The 23,700-nt window shown below is 35.5% G+C and overlaps 1 protein-coding gene across 3 annotated transcripts in view; it reads right to left on the reverse strand.

Annotated features, from left to right (window-relative positions):
- LOC136027291 (neprilysin-like) overlaps nt 1-23,700 on the reverse strand; it is a 79,408-nt gene that overhangs the window by 47,364 nt on the left and 8,344 nt on the right. For all 3 annotated transcript variants that reach the window (XM_065704389.1, XM_065704391.1, XM_065704390.1), the window contains exons 2-6: nt 20,742-20,836; nt 17,314-17,475; nt 15,720-15,803; nt 11,983-12,188; nt 8,711-8,908 (exon numbers count right to left, since the gene is read on the reverse strand). In XM_065704389.1, coding sequence (XP_065560461.1) covers nt 8,711-8,908; nt 11,983-12,188; nt 15,720-15,803; nt 17,314-17,475; nt 20,742-20,836 — 745 coding nt within the window. The remainder of the gene's footprint in view (nt 1-8,710; nt 8,909-11,982; nt 12,189-15,719; nt 15,804-17,313; nt 17,476-20,741; nt 20,837-23,700) is intronic.

A 23,700-nucleotide genomic window follows, 5' to 3' on the forward strand; every position in this document is an offset into this window, starting at 1 on the left:
CCTCCAATGTCTTTTGACTTGTCCAGTTCAACATCTACCTAAATATTCCTTGAAAGCTTCACCCTAATACCCTTCGCTTGCATAGTAGCAATAGTTTTAGTAGCATTAGTAGCACTATGTGCATATCACCTTTGGTTTCTTCAACATTCCCTTTAATAGATAACTTCGAAGACCACACTGTCTTTCCATGACGAAAGTAAAACAGTTCAAAATAGGGATGATACCTTTTTATTGACAGTGAAATATAAAATTATTTAACTGGATATTTCGAACACATATACAGTGTTCATCATCAGCAGTAAAAGTTTTACTGCTGATGATGAACACTGTATATGTGTTCTAAATATCCAGTTAAATAATTTTATATTTCACTGTCAATAAAAAGGTATCATTCCTATTTTGAACTGTTTTACATTCCCTTTAATAAACGCTGAAAATTTAAACTTAATACCATGAAACATTCCTGAAGCATTTCTAACACGTCCGTTTAACAACCTGTGTGGGTATAGTGAGTTACAATTTAGCTCCATACAGTTTCAATAATACCCAAATTTTTTGCATTAATACCTCTAGTTTTAGTAGCAGTAGGAGTAGTAGTAACAGAACAATCAATAGCAGTAGCCTTAGCTTTAGTGACAGAAGAAGTAGTGTAAGTACTAATAATAGTAGCAGTCGTAGTGGTATGAGAAAGAAGCAGTAGCAATAGGATGCAAATATTTTCTTTTGGTTAGTTAAACATCCCCCATAACAAGACCAGTTTCAACTTCACTAACCAAACTGTTCGCAAGATCCCTTTACTTGTACTTGTGGCGGGAATCAGGCGTTTCCACCTCTACCGGCATCGATGATCTTAGAGACCTTCTTGGACCATGTTGATCGATCTTGTGCCAGCTGCTCTGCAAAGGCGAGCCACTGTGTTGACCATCTGTGACCGAATTTTCTGAAACCCCCGATCGGTTCAAGGTCTGACTTGGCCAGGTTCCACCAGTTCTTCCTCTGTCCTCCTTGGCGTTTCTTCCAGTAGCTAATAGGCTCAACTAGAAGTATTTGGCGAGGCAGGTACTCTGGCGGTTTTCGTAATACATGGTCCAGCCATTTCAAACGGCGTTCTTTAATAGTGAGCACAACAACATGTTCGCAAGATACTGTAGTGACGACCTTTTGACAACCAGCATACAGATGGAATATTGTGATTAAGTCCCCCTCTAAACAAAAAACCGTGAAAATTTTACCTTTTTATCCATAGTCATAACTGTAATAGTAGTCATAGTAGTAGTCTTGTATTGCTAGTAGTAGCATTAACAGTAATAGCAGTAGCATTAGTAGCAGCAGCAGTATTAAAATATTGCCTTTACGAGAAGTTGCAATAAAAGTAGTAGAGCTAGCAGCAGTAGTAGTAAATGTAGCGGTGATTATTAGTATTAGTAGTAGCTTGTACATACTGTCTTTTGGTTAGATGGTTTTCCCCTTTTAGCTTTCTCTGAGAGTTCCAACTTAAATAACAAAATCAATTCTCAAGATAAGCTCTTTTGACAATGTACATGCATATAAATTTTTTTTTATTTAGTTTAAATTTATCCTCGATATTACAAATGTAAAGGCAGTAGTAGTAGAGTAGTGATAATTGTAGTAGTAGTGGTAGCATGCAAATGATCCCTTTTTGATAATCTCCCTTACTATTTTCTGAAAGTTTTAAATTTATGCACCCAGTCATTCCTGGGTCACACCCTTTAGACAATCCATGTACCCATACCGTGTTTTGATTTAGTTTAACACTCCCCTCACCATTCTCTGAAAGGCTCACCTGAATTCCCTTCTTATTGTTGGAAAGTAAAGTTCAAACATACATACTTTCCTCAGTAACTTATACTATATGTAAACAATGAACGAATTGCCTAACTTAAAGCACTTAACTTCAGGACTGTGGGGAGTTTGACATGTCCAAAGATATAGTTACTGGACATTTCAATAAGGCGGATCAAAATAGTTCTCTTAAAATTTGGTTAGATGTGTATTGGGGATCATAGGTTTGTGGGAAAAGAGCTGGTTGCCCTCCATTCACTTTTGACTCTTAAAAGGGGCACTGAATCTTCGGACTTCCAGGCAAATAAGCCCCGTCCAATCCGAAGTTTATACGACCATCTGTTCTATAAGATCTTATTAAATAAAAAATTTTTTTTTAGCTGAAAGTAAGGAGCGACATTAACACTTAAAACGAACAGAAATTACTTCGTATACGAAAGGGGCTGCTTCCTCATCAACGTCCCGCACTTTACGCAAAAGCTTGGCTCTTTCTCTCAACTCTACTTTTTAAAACAGTAAAAAACTTTAGCGTAAAGAGCGGGACGTTGATGAGGAAGCAGCCCCTTTCATATACGAAGTAATTTCTGTTCGTTTTAAGTTTTAATGTCGCTCCTTACTTTCAGTTAAAAAAACTTGTAAAACCAAATTTACATATTTTTTTGGCTAAATGGCTTTCTCATAGTTTTGATCGAATGATTTTGAGAAAAAAAGGAGTGGGGGAGGAAGCCTAGTTGCCCTCCGATTTTTTGACTTAAAAAGGAAACTAGAACTTTTAATATTGTGCGAATGTTTTTATTAGTAAAAGATATGCGCAACTTAAAAATTAGCTTACATAACGAACTTTTGTATTCTCATGTTTTTATTACATATATGAGGGGGTTCACCCCCTCGTCAGTACCTCGCTCTTTATACTAAAGCTTAGATTTTGTCCTAATTCATTAAGAATGACCCCTGAATCAAAAAAGCCGTAGAATAAATAGTTGAAATTACTAAAATTACTTTAGCGTAAAGAGCGAAGTATTAGGAGGAGGTGAACCCCTGATACGCGTAATAATTTCTGTTCGTTTTAAGTTTTATTGCTGCTCCTTACTTCCAGTTGAAAAAACTTTTTCATATTTATTTTTTCATTGTGTTTTCTTTAAATAATGCTAGAAAATCCTGCGCTCCCTTCATGAAAATTTTCTTCCCCATGAAAAATTCCTCGATGGAAAGTTCCCCAAATATATCCCCCAACATACCCCCCTCTTCTCAACCCCTCCCCCTAACCAAAAAATCCCCCTGAAAACGTCTGTACACTTCCCAATAACCATTACTATATGTAAGCAGTGGTCAAAGTTTGTAACTTGTAGCCCCTCCCACGGGGACTGTGGGGGAGTAAGTGGTAACCAAAGACGTAGTTATAAGATTTTTCGACTACGCTGAGTAAAATGGCTATCTCAGAATTTTAATCCGTTGACTTTTGGAAAACAATAGCGTGGGAGTGGGTCTAGGTGCCCTCCAATTTTTTTGGTCACTTAAAAAGGGCACTAGAACTTTTCATTTCCGTTAGGATGAGCCCTCTCGCAACATTCTAGGACAACTGGATCGATACGATCACCCCTGAAAAAAAAAAACAAAAAAAAAAAAACAAATAAACACGCATCAGTGATCTGCCTTCTGGCAAAAAATACAATTTTTTTTGTAGATTGGATAGGAGCTTGAAACTTCTATAGTCGGGTTCTCTGATACGCTGAATCTGATGGTGTGACTTTCGTTAAGACTCTATGACTTTTAGAGGGTGTTTCCCCCTATTTTCTAAAATAAGGCAAATTTTCTCAGGCAATAACTTTTGATGGGTAAAACTAAACTTGATGAAACTTATATATTTAAAATCAGCATTAAAATGCGATTCTTTTGATGTAGCTATTGGTATCAAAATTCCATTTTTTAGACTTTTGGTTACTATTGAGCCGGGTTTATTTTTAGACTTTTGGTTACTATTGAGCCGCTCCTTACTACAGTTCGTTACCACGAACTGTTTGATATGACCGGGTGTACCTTACAAGCCTTGCCCCTGGGTTCTGAAGGGTTGTGTCCAACCTGAAGGCATTGTTATATTCTCTTTGGACTATTGTGAACAAAAAGTTTGTCTCATAATTTTGATCGGATGCGTTTGGGGAAAAGAGGGTGTTAGCGAGGGGGGAAAGGGTAGTTTTCATCCATTATTTTGACTCTGAAAAGCGAAATAGAACTTTAGACTTCTAATCAAATGATTATGCTCTAAACCCCCGTGCATAACTTAAAACCCTTGCCCCTAGACTCTAGGGTTTTTTGAACAAATGGTTATCTTAAAATTTAGATCGGATGCATTTGGAGAAAAAAGACCGTAGGAAGGGGGGGGGTAGTTGCCCTCCGATAAAGTTGACTCAGGGCACTAAAACTTTTCATTTTCAATCCAGTGAGCTCCCTCCGAAGTTTATACGACCATGCTTTCCATAAAAACTTTATAGGCCCCCGGGCCATGACTAACAGTCATTATCCTGGGGTCTGGGGAGGGGGTTCATCTACAAAGACATAATTAATGGACCTTAAAACTAAGCTGAACAAAATGACTATCTCAAAATTCTGATTGGATGTATGTGGGGAAATAATGGGCGTAGAGGAGGATGGTTGCGTTCCAATCCCTTTCGACGATTAAAAAGGGCACTAGAAATTACAATTCCCAATTTAATGAGTTCCTTTCAAACTTTTTACGATAATTCCTTCTATACGAAGTACCCTGGTTTAAAACAAAAAAAGGGAGTTCAGCTGCCTTCCGATCACTTTGACTCTTAAAAAGGGCATTGGAACTTCTGATTACCATTCTAATAAGCCGCACTTTCTATAAAAACCTTATATGCCCCCAGGGCATAAATTACAACCCTCACCATGAGGGTTCTATGGGAGGGGGGTGCCATCCTCAAAGATATAATTTCCTGACCTTTCAACTACGTTGAATAAAATGAATCTCTCAAAATTTGATTGGGTGTGTTTGGGGAAATGAAGGGCGCGGGGAGGCTGGTTGTCCTCCAATCACTTTCGACTATTAAAAATGGCACTAGCCCTTTCAATTTCCAATCGATTGAGCCCCTTTTGAAGTTTCTATGACAATCCCTTCTATACGAAGTGCCCTGGTCTAAAAGAAAAAAAAAACAAATAATAAATTATACATTGAGCCCACATCGCTCTTTACTTAGGTAGCGCTATTGCACTGCCTGTGATTTCTGTTTGTTTTCGGTTTCATTTATTTATTGATGGTGATTTGTGGTTGTTTTAAACTTGGAAGATTATTTGACTTTATTTCTGCTTATTTTTGGTTGGATTGTGCTCTTTACTCTTGTTTGAAAAACTTATTATGTGTAAAGTTTTTTAAATTAATTTTTTTAAATGATTACTATAGCACTAAATCATTCCAAATAAGATTTCCCTTGATGTTTAAATATAAAATGAAGGAAATTACGAGTAAGTAATCAACAGAGACTGTAATGAACTTATGTATGAAGTAATGGAGGCAATAGTAACTTTCAAAGCATTGTTGTTGAAAATATAAATCTAATAGGAAACAGCAAGGGTTAGAGGGGATTGCAAACTCTTCAAAATCTTGTAGAGGTTCAGAGATTATATAAAATCAAATAAAAAATCATTCAATAAAAATAAAAAATCATTTTTTTCAAACGAAAACAAAAGAATAAATATCTCAACCTACAAAAATATTATTCCGTATATAAGTAGGGCTATCCCTTCCTCAATCCCCCCCTTTTCGCTAGAGATTTATAGTACTTCATGGAAAGCATTTGTGAGAGCAACAAGCATAGTTAATACCTGATTGCAAGTATTTTACTTGGAGAATGGCTTCTTAAACATTGGAACTCAAGATTTAATTGTTTAAAGCAAATGTGCATTAGTAAGGTCTTTCAATTGGTGGGAATTATGAAAAGTAGGCCTTATCTCCCTTCAATTGCCCCATTGTTTAAACATTAATTTTTTAAAGCATAAGGAGAAAAGTCCACCATCAAACAGTTCGTGGTAACGAACTGTAGTAAGGAGCGACCCGGCTCAATAGTAAACAAAACTATAAAATAAGATTTTCATGCTGATTCTAAATATATAAGTTTCATCAAATTTAGTCCTTGTCATCAAAAGTTACGAGCCTGAAAAAATTTGCCTTATTTTGGAAAATAGGCGGAAACACCCCCTAAAAGTCATAGAATCTTAACGAAAATCACACCATCGCATTCGGCATATCAGAGAACCCTATAGCAAAAATTTCAAGCTCCTATCTACAAAAATGTGGAATTTCGTATTTTGTGCCAGAAGACAAATCGCGGGTGCGTGTTTATTTGTTTTTTTTTTTTTTTTTCTTTTCCCCAGGGGTCATCGTATCGACCAAGTGGTCCTAGAATGTCGCAAGAGGGCTCATTCTAACGGAATTTAAGTGACCAAAAAACTGGAGGGCACCTTGGACCCCTCCCACCCTCATTTTTTCCCAAAGTCAACGGATCAAAATTTTGAGATAGCCATTTTGTTCCACATAGTCGAAGACCATAATAACTATGTCTTTAGGAATGACTTACTCCCCCATAATCCCTGGGGGAGGGTCTGCAAATTACAAACTTTGACCAGTGTTTACATACAGTAATATTTAAGGGGAAGGGGCTACGTGGAGGATCTTTCCTTCGAGGAATATGTCATGGGGGAAGAAAAATTCAATGAAAAGGGCGCAGGATTTTCTAACATTACTATAAAAAAAATAAAAAAATAAACATTAAAACGGTTTTTTCAATTGAAAGTAAGGAATAGCATTGAAACTTAAAACGAACAGAGATTAATACGCATATGAGGGGTTCTAAAAATACTTTAGCATAAAGAGCGAGGTTTTTAGGAGGAGATAAATACCTCGCTCTTTATGCTAAAGTATTTTTGGTAATTTCAACTATTTATTCTACGGCCTTTCTAATTCAGGGGTCATTCTTAAAGAATTGGAACAAAACTTGCGATTTAGTGTAAAGAACGAGATATTGACGAGGGTACAAACCCCCTCGTATACATAATAAAAATATAAGAATATAAAAGTGTGTTACGTAAGTTAATTCTTAACTTGCGTATATTTTTTACTAATAAAAACGTTCGTTAAAAATTAAAAGTTCTAGTTGCCTTTTTAAGTAACCGAAAAATTGGAGGGCAACTAGGCCTCCCCACCTCTTATTTCTCAAAATCATCTGATCAAAAGTAAGAGAAAGCCATTTAGCCTAAAAAAGAATTAATATACACATTTCATATTAATAAGTTATTTGCGGAGAGCCAAAATCAAACATGCATTAATTCAAAATCGTTCAGAAATTAAATAAAAAAAACTAGTTTTTTCAACTGAAATTAAGGAGCGACATTAAAACTTAAAACGAACAGAAATTACTCCGTATATGAAATGGGTTGTCCTCTCCGCAATCCCTCGCTCTTTACGCTAAAGTTTGACTCTTTGCCACAATTCTACTTTTTAAAACAATTAAAAGCTTTCAGCTGAATTTATCATTCGGTTTTTCGGACTTATGATTGCGGTAGAGAAATGGTATCAGATGTGCCTAATAAACTTTAAAAGTTCTCTCATTGCTAAGAAATTAGAGCTTATCCTTTGCTCCTTTCTAAGTGGTGACGTTAGAAAGTTGGCCTACGGCAAAAAAAAATCAACTTTTGAACTAAGACAGATAGAATTTTTTTTTGACGGCAATCAATAGCTCTTGATGAGCTGATCATAGTATATGACATCCATTTTTTTGGTACAAAAATTCTTTCATGAGGTATACCAGTTTGAAAGTTTCAAGGGGTTGACAACTTCAGTAGTAAGGTACACGCTGAAACGAAATCTAGGCCGATACAAACTGTGAGACATATAGAGGACTTGTAAGCAACAGTCACCTTCGGCAATGAGCGGTTAGCAACTTTTGCCAGCTGGTGTATTTATTATTTGTTTCCAGTGTATTTGATGTTTGGTTCCAGTGGTAAGACATGAAGGAGAATTGTAAGTAATAATCTGCTGCTAGGCTACAGTCAACTTCAGCGATGAGGTGTTTGCAACTATGTTAGTTGGTGTACCCATCTATTTGTTTCCGGTGAACTTGATGCCTTTCACGGGAGAGGGACTTATAAGTAAGAATCGGTTCACTTTGGGCGAGAAACGGCTGTTAGCTCATAATCCTCTTCGGCAATGAGGGGTTTGCCACTTTTGCTAGTTGGTGTACCTATTATTTGTTTCCGGTGTATTTGATGATTAAATCAATTTGGTTCCAGTGGTAAGACATGTAGGGGACATGTTGGTGTACCTATTTATTTGTTTCTGGTGAACTTGATGTCTATCACGGGAGAGGGACTTGTAAGTAAGAATCTGTTCACTTTGGGCTAAACATTTGTGCAAATTGGTGCACATTGTATTCGATCTCTTTAAATCTGACAGAATTAAGTGTTTACGCAACGGGTACAAACGATAACGTAAAACAATGAGGTAGTTTCGTAATGATTAGTGTCACCTTTGGTATTTTAATCCTGAAAAGTTACGGATAGCTTTATAACACCAACTAGATTATATAAGATATTGTTACAAGTTTTCATCCGTCACGATGTCTACGATTGAAACGGATAAAATTCAACTGGCTGCAAAATCAATTTAGTCCCTTCTTTTGATACTATTTTGTAGTTGTTGTTTTTTCAACTCTGAGGAATAGCCTCTGATCATGTGATTACTGATCGGTAGCGACGAAACAAAACCAAAGTGTTGCTCTCGCAACACTATAGTCGGCAAAGCCGGACAAAGGTTGCCGCAACACTTCACGTTCCCCGGTCAACGTAGGTCTAGTTTGTATTTGGTTCAGCCAAGGTGTATACTAGAAAAACTTACCTCAGCCATTTCAGATTCGAAATGTACAGTTCCTTCTAAGTCATGACTGTCTTGAGGCAGTGAGTCAACATCCGGGTTAAAAGTATGAACAACCAGATCAACATAGTTGAGGTATCCTTGATATAATTCTGCTTTTTCGGGATCAGTAGTAATATTTAGAAGACGGGAACGCGAAAGTGTTAAAGATGGTTGGTCAATCTAACATAAAAAAAAAATGATAAGAATTAGTGAAAAGGACTAGGCAAGATAGTGATGGAACTATTACCGCTACTAATAAGAACTCACTGCAGCATCAAGCCGCTTGAGACCCATACAGCTAAAACAATCTTCCTCCTGTCCAATCTGTTCAAAGCTCCACTCTTTGCCACCTCTAATCAATTCCCAATTTCCTGTAAATCCTTTTCAATAACCTTTTCCCATCCCATTTGGGGACTATACAATTTCTGTTTGGCCCCAGATAAAGTCCAAAACGAAAATTCTTAGGTAATTTTCACTATAGTCCTAAAAGGTGGGACCAAACATAATTTTTGCAACCCCCTTGTTTGCTACACGGTCAGTCAAGGGTATCTAAAATAATCCTTATACAATTCTTCTGGAAAACATTATGCAAATATTCCTCAGCGTTTAGAGCGCCCATGTTTTGGATCAATACTTAACCACAGTCAATAACATGGCTTCCAATATTCTATTTATCTTCACAAGCTTATCTATAACTTCTAATAATTAAAATACTCAATAAAATTGGAGAAAATTGTCAGCTAAAGAACCCATTGTTTACTCAGGGTACAGATTATCAAATCACGACCCTGACTGTCAGTGGTACAAAATTTAAATGATTTGTCACTGGAAGTGAATATTCACAATTTAGAAAGAAATTTGACAGGACTTTACTTCTGGAAATCGAGTAAATCTTGATTTCCATAAATCTTCAAGAAATCTTCCAAAAATGGAAGATTTCAAGAAATCTTCCAAAATTTTTTCAACGGTGAAAAAACACTCTTTGCCTGGGTCATTCTACTTTTACATCCTCGATGTATCCACCTTTTTTTAGTAATAATATTGTTCAGGTAAGTGAAACTACCCAGTTGACTGGTTTTAACGTTACCTACGATTACCTCTTTATCCTGATCTATTCCTTGTTTAAGCATATTTGTCTTCTCAACATTAATTTCCGACTCTGGTTTCACTGGTTTCTAAACTCTCTATATCTCCGAAATATCATTTCGCTATCTATCACACTCAAATCATGTACAAAATTAAGGTCTCGTCAAGGTTTACCTTCGTCTTTGATACCATTATATAACATGGCCTTTGCCGAGTTCATTACGGTAAAGTCCATCAAAACAATCCATATAAACGGCAATATGATAGAACCCTGACTTACTCCTAATCTCACAACAAAACTTACTATTTTATGCCTTGTTCTAACGTTGCATTTGCCGTGTTCATTAGGGTGAACTCCATCAAAACAATCCGTACAAACGACAATAGGACAGAACCCTGCCTAACTCCTAATCCCACACAAAACTAACTACTAACCTCACTTCCTACCTTAACTGCACAAAAATTACTCTCCTATATAGGACATATTAATTTAATGTACATATCTGGTATACCATGCAAAGACTTATAACCTTCACTCAAGCTTTTCTATAAGCTAAATCAAACGCCCATTCACAATATATACAAAATTTAGACTAAAGGGGTCTGGTGATTAAATATAATTCTCAGTTATTAATCGAGGAAGGAAAATTTGGTCAACATATTCTTTCCCCATCGTATAATTACACTGTTCTCTCTTAAAACATTGTCAACGGTTTTTTTTTCATTTTAATTAGTGTCATCATGGTAAGCAACTTGCATCCTGCATAAATCAGGGCAAGGCTGCTGTAATCACCACACTAATTTTTCCTACAGAGGGTTTTAAAAGGTCTTCCCAAAATCGGTAGGAGCTTCTCCTTTCTTAGAAATCAGAAGTATAATCATCAGTAATTTACCTCTAACTTTGCAACCGCCACATTTCAAAAATTCATTTACCATGCCACTAGCATCTGAGGTCATATTATTTTCCAATCTTTTCAGTACTCTCTCGACACTTTACCACGGTTCAAGCATGCTCAAGAGGTTATGCCAATGTCAATTTCACATTTCCCTTATTATTAACTGAATCCTTATCTTTAACTGGGACAGGTGATTGAAATCATAAGTGACACAATAATTGTGGCACTACTTTATACCTCAGTGTCCTTTTATTATCATATTACACTCTTGGTAGCTTATGAGCCATTTTGTTATTGAAGATGACCATTGTATTTTATCTTTAAAATTGCAACAGTTTATTACCATAGCTATTTTGTGTTCCTACACCAAATTTGTCTACGGTAGGATATAACCTGGTCCGATTTGTACCAACCTAGGCAAAGTTATAACAGCCATACAGAACCCTCATAAAAATACCATACTTTTAGTACGATATGTCTATTTTTTCCCGTAATTGCCTTTAAAGTTTGTCTGAGTTACTACTGTCTCAGTCATTACAAGACTATAACTCGTGCCCTGACTTTTGGTCACAAAGTGATCAACTAGAATTATATTTTTTATACTTTACCACTCAAAACAAGATTTCTTAGACCTTGGAGGACTTCCTACTCCTTGGAGATGAGTAACTGACACTCCTAAACAGTCAAGTTCAAAACATCTAAATTTGTCGGTCAAAATGTCAATATGACAGCTATCTTTCAACGTCGTAACGTTTCATGTCACAATCCATGAAAAGCACTGAAACTGTAATGGCTTTGAGAAAATCGGTTCCACCAGAGCACATCAGACACTCATAATTTATTCTCAAGTCTACACAAAACCAGTCCAATGCTAAGTTGTTTACTAGGGATAAGGAAGTTGTTTACATGGATAAAGAAGTAAAAGAAGTTTTGATAGAGTGGAAGACCACAAACCATCTTACAAAACCAGAACGGCTTTAGCCTTTTATATCTAGCTTATTAAAGTCAAGGCACTTAGGTGGCAATTTTTGAACCGTTAACAGATCTAACTAGTAAAGAATAAAGAAAATTTATTATTCAACAGAATTTTTCCCTCACTGTTTTAAAATATTTGTCTTATATAATATTTTATGGTTTTCTATTCTCTCTCTCTTTCCCCGTTCTCTTTCTTTTTCTACCTTACTCTCTGATTATAACTGGATGGAAATTTAACCTTCCTTTAACAATAACCTTCGTGTTGTTTTACTTACATAGTTTGCAATGTATACTTACATAGATAAGGCTTCTGCTAGTGTTTTTAATGTCCAAAGATACATACGTATTGAAGAAAATGTTTACGTTAAACTGATTCTTGGAAAAAGCTGCAAAATTCACCCAGTCAAATTCCCCCTGCCAGTCAGCACCATAAGTGATTGGCCAGCCTCCAAAAGTATCAAAGATATCCTTGAGTGGCTGAATTCCAATACTGTTACGTGTATCTGAAATGAAAATTTTAAATTACAGGATAAAAGACTGTCATTGGTAAGATGATTGTCAAGTGTCCCACGTCAACCGAGCTTAACTCAGCTGGTGTACTGTTCAGCTGGTGTACAGTTTCTGGGATTTTGGAGCTACTTCAGCTATAGGTCATATAGTAATTTTGAAAGAAAAATTCTTTATAAAATAAAATGCTAATATATTCAAAAGTTTATTACATGAACCCTTTGGTTTGACAAATTTTGGCTTCGATAAACTAAATTAAAAAAAAAAAATTCTTACTGGTAAATATGCTCACGTTGGATACTCTTCCTTCAATAAACAAGAAAACGGCAATAAATACTGGCATTGTTAGAAGTTTCATGCTTCAAAACAACACTGAAGAATTAAAATTAAAAATCGTCACTTAGATCCCTTACATATTAAAACAAAAAGTACGAAAATTATACACTTTTTTTTATTTATTCCTCAGTCCCGCTACTATCTTGAGCCGGTTCAGGCAGCTGTTTTTAAACTCAGGCATCAAACAAAATTAAAGAGCTACATTGAACCAAAGATGAGCAGATTTAAAGTTAACTAAATATTCAAGTATTAAACTATCATTAATAGCTATCAATGAATAAATAAAACCCAAAACGAACCGAAATTACAATAGAGTAGGCTACTAAGAAAAACTTGAAACGCTATAACACTAATACAAAGAGAAATAGGGTGAACGTCCCCTGTACCCTCAAAAAAACAGAACATAATTTGCAATTTTCTAAAAACAATTCTTTTTTCGAGCTATGTATTTTTATTTCTCATAACGTTAAAAAAAGAAAAAAAAAGAAATCACCCTCATAACCAAGATTACTGAAACCATTAAATGAATATTAATTTTCATCGCTAAGAGTACTGATAATACTGAATTTATTAAAGTTGTTATCGAAGAGATAAAGCTTAAAATGTATTTTGTTTTTATTAAAGTGCAAATTATGTTCTAATCTTTAGAAGGACGTTAGTCCTGCTCCTCTTTGTAGTAGTTTTTGCTCGTTTTGGGTTTGACTTGGTTACTCATTGTAAGTTCTGTTCGTTTTGGGTTTTATTTGTTTATTGATAGTTATTTATTGTAGTTTTATTCTTGAAAAATTATTTGAATTCATTTCTGGTCATCTTTGGCTTAATTGTTCGTTTTCAATTGGCATGTCTAATTGACAGCGTTTTCATTGGTTAAGAAAAGAATGCTTGGAATCTTTTCGGTGTTTCATTGTAGAAATTCAGATTTTGACCTACTATTTATATGTTGGACCAGATTGTGCATCAATTTTTTAAAATAGTTAAAATCAAATACATGGGTTGCAAATCTGGATAATCTTTGGGGTTCTATCGGGCTGACAAAATTCTAACCACCATCATATTACAACCATGAGTATAGACAAATATTTATAAACTACCCCGCTCCACATAGCCCTGGAAGCTTCCTCTTAATTCTCTGAAACTTCACTGAAATATTGCAGATAAACGCTTTTGGCAACCTTCAACTTTTGGTAATGGTTTCATCGTAAAGTATTCATAGACCTGGCTATCAATTTTCTTTTTATTTTAAAGTGGGGCCAAGATGATATACTCATTCTTTGACCAAGTTTCAAACTCTTTGAATCTCGAGCCTAAGATATTATTTTGAATCCCTACAGTTCCTTGTATATTACGAAATTATGTTATTTTCTCCCAGGCAACAAGAGAAAATAAATTTCCTAGGACTTATCAGGAGTGTATTAATTTATATATTTCTGCTCTTGTTTTTACAAGACCTAATTATATTGATGATTTAAATTTGTATTTACTTTGAAAATCCCTTTATCAGATTTGAACTTCGTTTTTGTTTTTATTTTCACTTCAAGATCATTATTTGTCCTAATATATGCAACTGCTTTTTGCTTATCAGTGATAATACGTTGGAAGAAATTTTTCTTCAAACAAAAAGATAATTCAAGAGCATAATTTTAAAGCGAAGTAATAGATTTCACATCATGCTAATGACCTCTCCAGGTTTTCATTAATGAAAATCTGGATGCTCCAGGTTGATGACAGTGCACTCTGATTCTCGCACAGACTTCCACTCTAGCCTAGCAATTCTGAAAAAAAACGTTTAATTTCTCCATTTAGCTTTTACCTCCGTAGTGTCGTAGCCTGGATTCCATTCAGAGAGGATTCAAACCCTTTTTTGGAAGGGGGAGATGTTCAACCCTGAACACTCCAGTTTGATAGGGGAGGGAGTGGACCTTCGAAATCCACTTCCTAGCTACGTCACCAAGAAGAATAAAAAGATCCATTCATAATTTTTAGTTACTTCTGTCTCGTGTTGATTTATCTGTTTATTTTTTAAAGTGAAATTCCATGGAAGGTACTAACAGGACTGTGGACAAAGATACGTACAAGAACCTGGGACAGAAGGTAATCACCCTCTTTCGCAAAGAGCGGCTAATATGCAAATATTTGTTCTTGACTGAAGTTCAATTTTCATTTCTTAGTCGTTACATAAAAATTTACCCTACATAGTCTGGCTTTCAATCAACTCCCAACTTAAGCAACTTGCATTCTAGGCAATAATATCTATCACAAAACACTCAATCCATGAACAATAAAATCAGAGATATCCAGAAATTGTAAAACAAAAAGAAAAATTCCTAAACATATCTTCCATACTCAGCATCCCACCAGTGTTTAAATCGATCTAATAACTAGGTTATAAACGCCTTCACTTTAAAAAATCAACAGATTGATTTTGACGGGATTAATTGATTGATTTTGACAGATTGTTGATGGCGTAGAGCCCCCAGAGAGTTGGGTACAGCATCAGAGCTTTTGTTAAAACACTTTTGGATATCTTTTCCTTGCTTCAGATACTGAGAGTGAGTTGTGTGCAGACATCCTAGTCTAATTGTCTTGACAAATGGAAGTCAAAGAAGAGAAAGTCTCTTAGGAGACAAGTGGGTAAAGTTTCAAAAGACAAGCACCTAAAGATATATCGAACCTTACATTTGGGGAGGGGGGGAGGGTAGTAATTGGCCTCTGATGATGCCTCAGGCTGTCGTTATAGCCTCGCTATAGGTTCATTAAGTGATACTAAGTTAAAGTGCTGGTTTCCTACCTTTTGGTTGTATTTCTAAGAGCCAAAATAGCAATTATACGACATAAATCTTGAAGCATCTGCAATTTTAATGACGCAGAAAAAGCATGAATTAATAATTTTGAAATTTTGTAAATTCCAAGTGCTTTGTTCTTTATGATACCTGTCAATTGGAAAACGTTTTGGTGGATATGTTCAATCACAAGTTCAAGATAAGAAAAGGAAGTAGCTCTCTTAGATTTAATTCCTTATTCTTTAGAAATAGATTTCGAACTCACAAAGTTTTTTACGAAAACACAATACATATGCTCCAGAATAAAGAAAAATCCACCAGTCAACTTAGAATACCCGTCTTTTTGAAAAGGTTATTCGTCTTTCCATTTTAAATAGATAGTTTAATTCTTTCGTTAAAGACAAAACTCACCAAAATCTAGACAGGCATTATATAGTTCCTTTGCTTGGTTAACTGGGACAGGGTCGGCTTCATCTATTGGGGCATCCAAAATAGCTAAAACAAAGAATTACTTTTAATGTATTCTCAATTTATTCATTTTCAAAAGAGAACAATTACTAAAAATCGTATTATTTAATGCAGGAATTTAATTTGTAAGAGCAGCATGTTAGCTCTTTAAAAAAGATATTCACAGTTTGGTCATAATTCAGTAATAATCAAATAAACTACAAAAGAAAATACAAAAAATAGCAGACTACGAAACAGCAAGAAAATAAGAAAGATAAAATTTGTAAGAGCAGCACGTTAGCCCTTCAAAACATATATTTACAGTTTGGTTATAACTCAGTAACAATCAAATAAACTACAAAAGAAAATACAAAAAAAGCAGACTACAAAACAGTAAGAAAATAAGAAAGATAAAATTTGTAAGAGCAGCACGTTAGCCCTTCGAAACATATATTTACAGCTTGGTTATAACTCAGTAATAATCAAATAAACTACAAAAAAAAAAAAAAAAAAAAAAAAAACAGACTGCAAAATAGTAAGAAAATAAGAAAGATAAAATTTGTAAGAGCAGCACGTTAGTCCTTCAAAACATATATTTACAGTTTGGTTATAACTCAGTAACAATCAAATAAACTACAAAAGAAAATACAAAAAGATAAAAAGAAAAAATCTGTAAGAGCAGCACGTTAGCCCTTCAAAACATATATTTACAGTTCGGTTATAACTCAGTAATAATCAAATAAACTACAAAAGAAAATACAAAAAACAACTAGAAAATAGTAAGAAAATAACCCAGGAAAAAGAGGACTGCTTTATTCAACGTGACTTATTGCCTAGGAAATGTTCCGTTGGTAAAAAAAAAAAAAAGGTAAAGGATACGGCATTAGACTTTGCAGTCCCTACCGGCGGTGCTGATCTGCGTTTCTTGGCCCATCAGCTAGGAAGTGCAATGGGGGGTTGGGGGCCAACCATCCTGTGCTTTCGCACACCCTTCCTATTTACCTTCCCCAGATTTCTCCAGGTACCCATTTAGAGCTGGGTCGACTCTGACTAAGCTTACAGAATCACGCCTCTGACCCCCGTCCCAAACTGAACAATTAGATACACTGGGATTCAACCCGCGTCCTCTCAGGCACAGGATCCTGAACCCAGCGCACCAGTCCACTCGGCCAGGCTGATACTTAATTCAAGGAAAGGTTTCTACTTCTTTAATACAATCTGGGATTGTATAGAAGCTTGATTGATTCGGGTTTCTGAAATCTTGGCTTATTCTAGCTATCATCAGAACAGAAAAAATATTTTGAATAAAAGCATTAATAGCCAAGTCCTAGCTTTAGCAATACAGTATTTTCGGCGAGGGGCTTGAAACATGTTGAATGAAAATATTCATAAGAATAGATGATCAGGGTCAAAGGATTTGCGCCCGCTCAACAAAAATTGAGCACGAATCCCCCCTCCCATTCCCCTTATGGCACGAATCAGATGATCGCAGAAAGTTGTGAAAGGATTTGTGGGACTATGCCATTGGGATAAGGTATTGAGAGTGAAAAAAACTTACTTTTTAAAATGGCATTAAGCTCGTTTCTCAGAAGATCAAAGTTTCCCCATCTCGACTTCTCCTCTGGGATAGGATTCTTCTCTATCCAACCTCCACAGGCATACTGAAAAAAGTCAGCACATGGGTCAGCTGTCTGGTCCATAGCCTCAATCAAGTCATTTGCTTCATGAAAAAAAGTGTCGTAAGCAAAAAAACTCATGAGAAAGGAATTGGTAATAATAGTTAATAGGTAATATATAATTGATTTAAGAAAAAGAAAATCATATTTTAAGGGACATTGGAGAAGAAATGTAGTGGGACATTTATTTCTTAGTAATATTAAGATTAAAAATTGTTTTCTTGCAATTACAGGTTACTGTTCAGTTGAATCTGAATGAAAATCAAATGAAAATCACTAACTTTCAGAAGAAGTTGTATCAGAAGTAATTGTAATCAAACCATTTCTTTGATTTAAACGGTTTCTTTGATTTACGGTTCTTCTGATTTAAACGGTTTCTTTGATTTATGGTTTCTTTGATTTAAACAGTTTCTTTGAAAACCCATTCTTTCAATTTCGTCTACTACTATGCAATTTCTAGTAGATACCCAAACCACCATACCGCACCCATCTGGACATACACTCGTTTTTTCTAATTCAATCATTTGGTTTTTGATATTTTCCTGTTAATCATTGTTTTTCTACCTATCTCTTGCAGGTTTGTGCTATTGGGGCCTTAGGTACAGGGTACTTGGTTCTGTTTTTCGAAAACTTTTTTTGTTCTGGGTTGTCAAGTTTACCAGCATTTTTTTGACAATTTAACCTGGTACATTAATTTCTAAGAAGGCTACACTATAATATTAATATAAGTAATTTTGTTTGAAGTAAGTTTCAATTCACAAGTTCCTGCAAATTAGTTTACGGTTAGGTTACATTAATTTAGTTATTTTGTTGAGTATGTTATATTCTAAGTACAAGTAACGTGTAAATTGCAAGTTGCACAAGTTTGTAAATTACACTGTAACTTTGTTTACTTACGTTAGTCAAGTTATAATAAATTAGTTTAGGTACAATTAGTTTACATTAATTAATTTATTTAAATTAGAGGATGAATTCAGGAAGCAAAACTTTAGTGATTCAACATCAATAAGAGCTTTTTGTATGGGTTAGGGGGCGAATTCGAAAAATACAGAACATTTTAATCATGCGAACACACACTTAAAACAAAATTTATTTTTTGAGACTGATTGACAACGTATTCTCAAAGGCAGATCTGCTGCCTAAAGAAACCTATGGTGCAATGATAAGTCTACTTCCAGTTTACTAAGTTGCATGAAAATTAAGTTAGGCCCATCTACTTTAGAGACTATCTGATCACTTAAAACATAGCAAGCTGGAATGGCAAGTCCCATGTCATTCAACTAAAACTGGTAGAACGCAGTTAGAAAATGAGTTTGATATAGCTGGAGACTTTTACAAGTTTCCTTAAAAAAAACGGTATAGCTACTGGCTATAGTTTAATGGACATGGAACAGCATGCTCAAAACTGGGTAATTATGGTCAAAATCTTCCGAGTATCCGGAAATCTTCTAGGTACTCAACTATATCTGGTTGCCTACACCGATGTACATAAGCCGGCTTAGAACCGGACAGCAAGAAGTCTCTGGGACCTCCAGTATGAGGAGAGGCTTTTGGGATCCTGGGCCCTTTTTGGTGATGACATGGTTTTCAGCACTTAGCGATGCTCTTCTATCAATAAGAGTCGAAATCCTGCAGAGACAGTCTCAAACCTATTGTCTCCGACTCATTTATATATTCATGCCTACACAATATTATGCTGCTACGGGGATGCTTTTCGATAAAATACGACGTGCAGAGAGGGGGGGGGGGGGGTTAGCTGCCCTCTGATCACTTTGACTCTTAAAAAGGGCATCAACACTTCTGATGACCAATCCAATGTAACTCCTCCGAAGTATGTATCACTCTTAATTCTTAGAAAAACTTTAACTCTGAACTTCCGATTTTTAATCAAATGAGACTCCTCTACAGTATATACAACCATCCCTTCTATACAAACTTTAAATGTCCCCGGGGCATAACATACAACCCTTACCCAAAGGCTCTGGGAGTTTATTTCAATCCCAAAAGCCTTGTTATATGATCTGTGTACTACTTTGGATAAAATGGCTATCTCGAAATTTCAACTGGATGTATTTCGGCAAAATACGCCTAGTATGTGTGGGGAGGGGGGTAGCTGCCCTCCAATCACTGTTAATCTTAAAAAAAAGGCACTACGACTTGTGATTAACAATCCAATGAGCTCCCTGTGAAACTTATACTACCACCCTTTTTATAAGAACCTTATATGTCCCCAGGGCATAACCTACAACCCTTGCTCCGGGGGTTTTGGGGTGACTGGTCGGCCTCAAAGATATAATTTCTGGCCTTTCAACTTAGCTGAACAAAATGGCTATCTCAAAATTTTTACTGGATATGTTTGGAGAGATGATTAGCGAAGGAGGGGAGTTGGTTGCCCTTCAATCATTTTTGACTGTTAAAAAAGGCCCCGGCCCTTTAAATTTCGAACCGAATAAGCCTTTTTCAAATTTTCTACGGCAGCTCCTTTTGGTCGGTGAGCAAAGGTACCAACCCCGCCTCCATCTACATATTATTTTACAATAGCCTAATATCCACTATCAACTTTTAGCTTATACGGTTAGATAGCCATTAAAACAAGAAACCTTTTCCCTGGCATATATGCAGAATTTTGAGAATTTGACATTAATGTTTGGGACCAAGATATTAATCTAGGAACTATGATAAAGCCAAAAGTGACCATTTAATAAACCTACATTGTAATACATTACGATTTATACTACATTACTATAAAGTAGATATAGGACGGTAGGTATAATAAAAATAGCGGTTAAGCTCATCTTGGCTACAGATTTTCAGGCTTTCCAGATAATTCTATGGCAACTTTGCCCATGGAGACAGAACATTAATAGAGATCATAATCTTGCCAGTTTTTGCTATTTATTAAATTCTTCCATTTAGAAATCGAATGAATCAAAATACTGCAACTCTCGGTTAACGACAAGATCTAGCTCAGAAATTTTTACAAAATTTCAGACTGTTTTTTTTTTTTTATCTCAATGACAGTGATACGTCCATGCTCAGGGTTGTTGACATTTTGAATCGTCTATTATGTAAAAAGTAGAACAGTCTGATCAGTTTGGACGGTTAAGTATTACCCTGGCATAAGGAAGAAATCATCACACGACCCGTGGTACAAAGCGCTTTGTGACAAGAAATTGCTTACCAGTTTTGAGTGAAAAGTATTATAGTTACTGAAGCTTTTGCCCTTTTTTTCAATTTTGCACTATTGGTAATAAATTTTAAGATTCAGAAGTACCGATTTCCCAAACACAAGTCAAAAATATTCTCTTACCAGCAAAAGCGCATTCTGGGGTGTTACAAACTTCTCTTGTTGAACTCAAGCTCTTTGCATTAACTGCAACCACACAAAGTACTAAGCTCAGGAACCTTTAAGAAATAATACCATTAAACATAAAACATAATTCAATGAAGAAATGATTTACTTCATAAGATCGAAGAAGATAAAATTGAGAAAAAATAATATTATGTGGAGTTTAAGACTCACTATTTATCCACAAAGTAAAATTATGGTTCACAGAAAATTCTTTTGACAATTGTATAGGTACAGTCAGTCCTTTTAGCCATTACATAAAAAAAACTAGTTTTTTAACTGAAAGTAAGGAGCGACATTAAAACTTAAAACGAACAGAAATTACTCCGTATATGAAATGGGTTGTCCCCTCCGCAATCCCTCGCTCTTTACGCTAAAGCTTTTAATTGTTTTAAAAAGCAGAATTGTGGCAAAGAGTCACTATTCTGTGACTTTTAGGGGGTCACAGAATAGTGACCCCCTAAATAAGGCAAATGTTTTCAGGCTCGTAACTTTTGATGACAAAGACTAAATTTGATGAAACTTATATATTTCAAATCAGTATGGAAATCTGATTCTTTTGATGTATATTTTAGCATCAAAATTCCGTTTTTTAGAGTTTCGTTTACTATTGAGCCGGGTCGCTCCTTACTACAGTTCGTTACCACGAACTGTTTGAAAATAAGGTAAGAGAGACAATAAGGTAAGGTAGCCAAAATAAAGTAATCTAAGAATTTTGGATAGTCAGCTATAAACTCGTACAAGTTTTTATTATGACACCTTGATATCGTACGGCATCCGTAATTACAGATTTCAAAGGTTAAAGGGAAAAACGTGATTTTTTCACGTTTTTTGAAATATCCCGGTTGCTGTGAATTTCATGTTATTTGTAATTATTATAAACATTGTATAGAACTAAATGCTCTACAATTTTTGAAGGAAATTTTTTCTACCTTCAACCGTTCAACTACGGTAAACGGCTTACTGTTAGCCTACTGTTCCAAAAAATAGCTTCCGTATACAAAACGATGTCTTCTTTAAGAAACATGGTTGAAGTTTTACGAATCACTAGGCCTAAAAAGAACTGAATGCAATTATCAAGACAAAACATCAGGGTTTTCCAAGTGTTGTTCTGAGAGATAGAGTGAGCTAGAATGAACTGTGATGAAACCACATAAACTAGGATGAAAAAAGATACAAGAGGTACTGTATATGCCGTGCAGTGGTATAAAATTAGACTTGCTCTAGGAGTATCCAAAGGGTAAAAGGGCTGCAAAACATTGATTTATAACATCGAAGAGGACGGTTTTAAATGCAAATATAAACAACGACCCATTCAGGTGGAAGTCACGACGATGATAATTAGGAGAAAGCTATCTCCCAAGGGTTGGAATTGGAACCGATCCCAAAAGTCAATAATAGGACAGCTAGATTACTCTTATTTTCCACCAAATTTGGTGCTTATGACAAAATTTTGACCCCCCCCCCTTTTCAAGGTTAGAACGAGCTAGAATTCCAAAAAGGCATATTTAGGACACTGTAATCTTCCACTCTGCTGAGTTTGGCTTAGATTCAATGATTCCGTCAAAGATCTGAGGATCACTGGGATTCAGAATCTTGTTTACTTGTATTTAGTAGGCTAAAAAAGGTGGGCTTTTCGGGGGGGGAGAGGTAGGGAAACTGATGCTTAAAAAATATCAATTTAAAGTGAGGTTCATGAGAGGTCCTTCTTATCAAGGGCAAGGGTTTGAATGGCACAGCAGGTCTACTTATATTTAGGGTATCCCAGACTTAATTTGGAAAAACAAACACCAATAGAAATTTCATTAGAAAAAGTTTTTGTTCAATAAAAGTAAAGATCAACATCAAAACTCTAACTAACAGTAACTATTATATATCTGTGGAGTCTACAACCCCTCAAACCTCGTCCTTCGTGCAAAATTTTGACTTTTTTATATCGATATTTGAAGAATGAATGTTTGAAAGCAGTAGAAATGTCATAAAAAGAACCTTTTGTCATAATTTTCGATAATAAAGTAAATCCTTCCGGTTTTACCTACTTCAGATAATAAACTGTAATCCTTAAAATATGTTAAAAGGTATAAACATTTTCTGTTACTCCCCTGGCTATATTTATTGTATTCTAAAATACTTGATGGAAAGCAATAGTCAAACTATAAAGTAAACAGGGATTTAAGGGAAAGACAGCCCCGTATATACAAAAATTTTTATTTGTTAAAAGCTCGAAAGCTACTCCTTCCCCGCATGCGACAAGATTCTAGCTGTGGTCAGATTCATATCCAGGATTTTTATCTGGAAGGGGGGAGGGCTACAAAACAATTTTTCAGGAGGATTCCTACAAAATAAAATAACATCACAAATTTGTTTATATTCATTTTAGTTACTTTTTTACGAGTCAGACAAAGACTTCGGGAGGAGGGGGAGGGACAAATCCCGTCCCCCAGGATACGGCCTCGGCTGTAGTTATATCTAATTCTAGAAATGGGCTGAGCTATATAGTTGCCCAACTTGGCACATAATCCTACATTAGTATCATTACCTTTACTCTTCTTCTTTACTATCATCCAGATTCTGAGGGGACAAACGTCTTGCATACCCCGGCAATAATGTCATAGAACACTATTTTATGAAATACCCCATACTGTTGGTAAGTTAGTAACATGTTGGGCAACTCTTTCATCTCCCATTAGCTATATAGTTGTGAGCTATATAGTTGCCCAACTTGGCACAAAATTCTACATTAGTATCATAGTTTTACTCTTCCTTTTTTATTCTCATCCAACGTCATCCAAGTCTTGCATATCCCGGCAATAATCTCATAAAGCACCATTTTATTAAATAACCCATACCGTTGGTAAGTTAGTAACATATTGGGCAACTCTTTCATCTCCCATTAAAGATTTTACATCCAACAATAAGT

The sequence above is a fragment of the Artemia franciscana genome, chromosome 5 (assembly GCF_032884065.1).
Source record: "Artemia franciscana chromosome 5, ASM3288406v1, whole genome shotgun sequence".
NCBI classification, from domain to species: Eukaryota; Metazoa; Arthropoda; class Branchiopoda; order Anostraca; family Artemiidae; genus Artemia; species Artemia franciscana.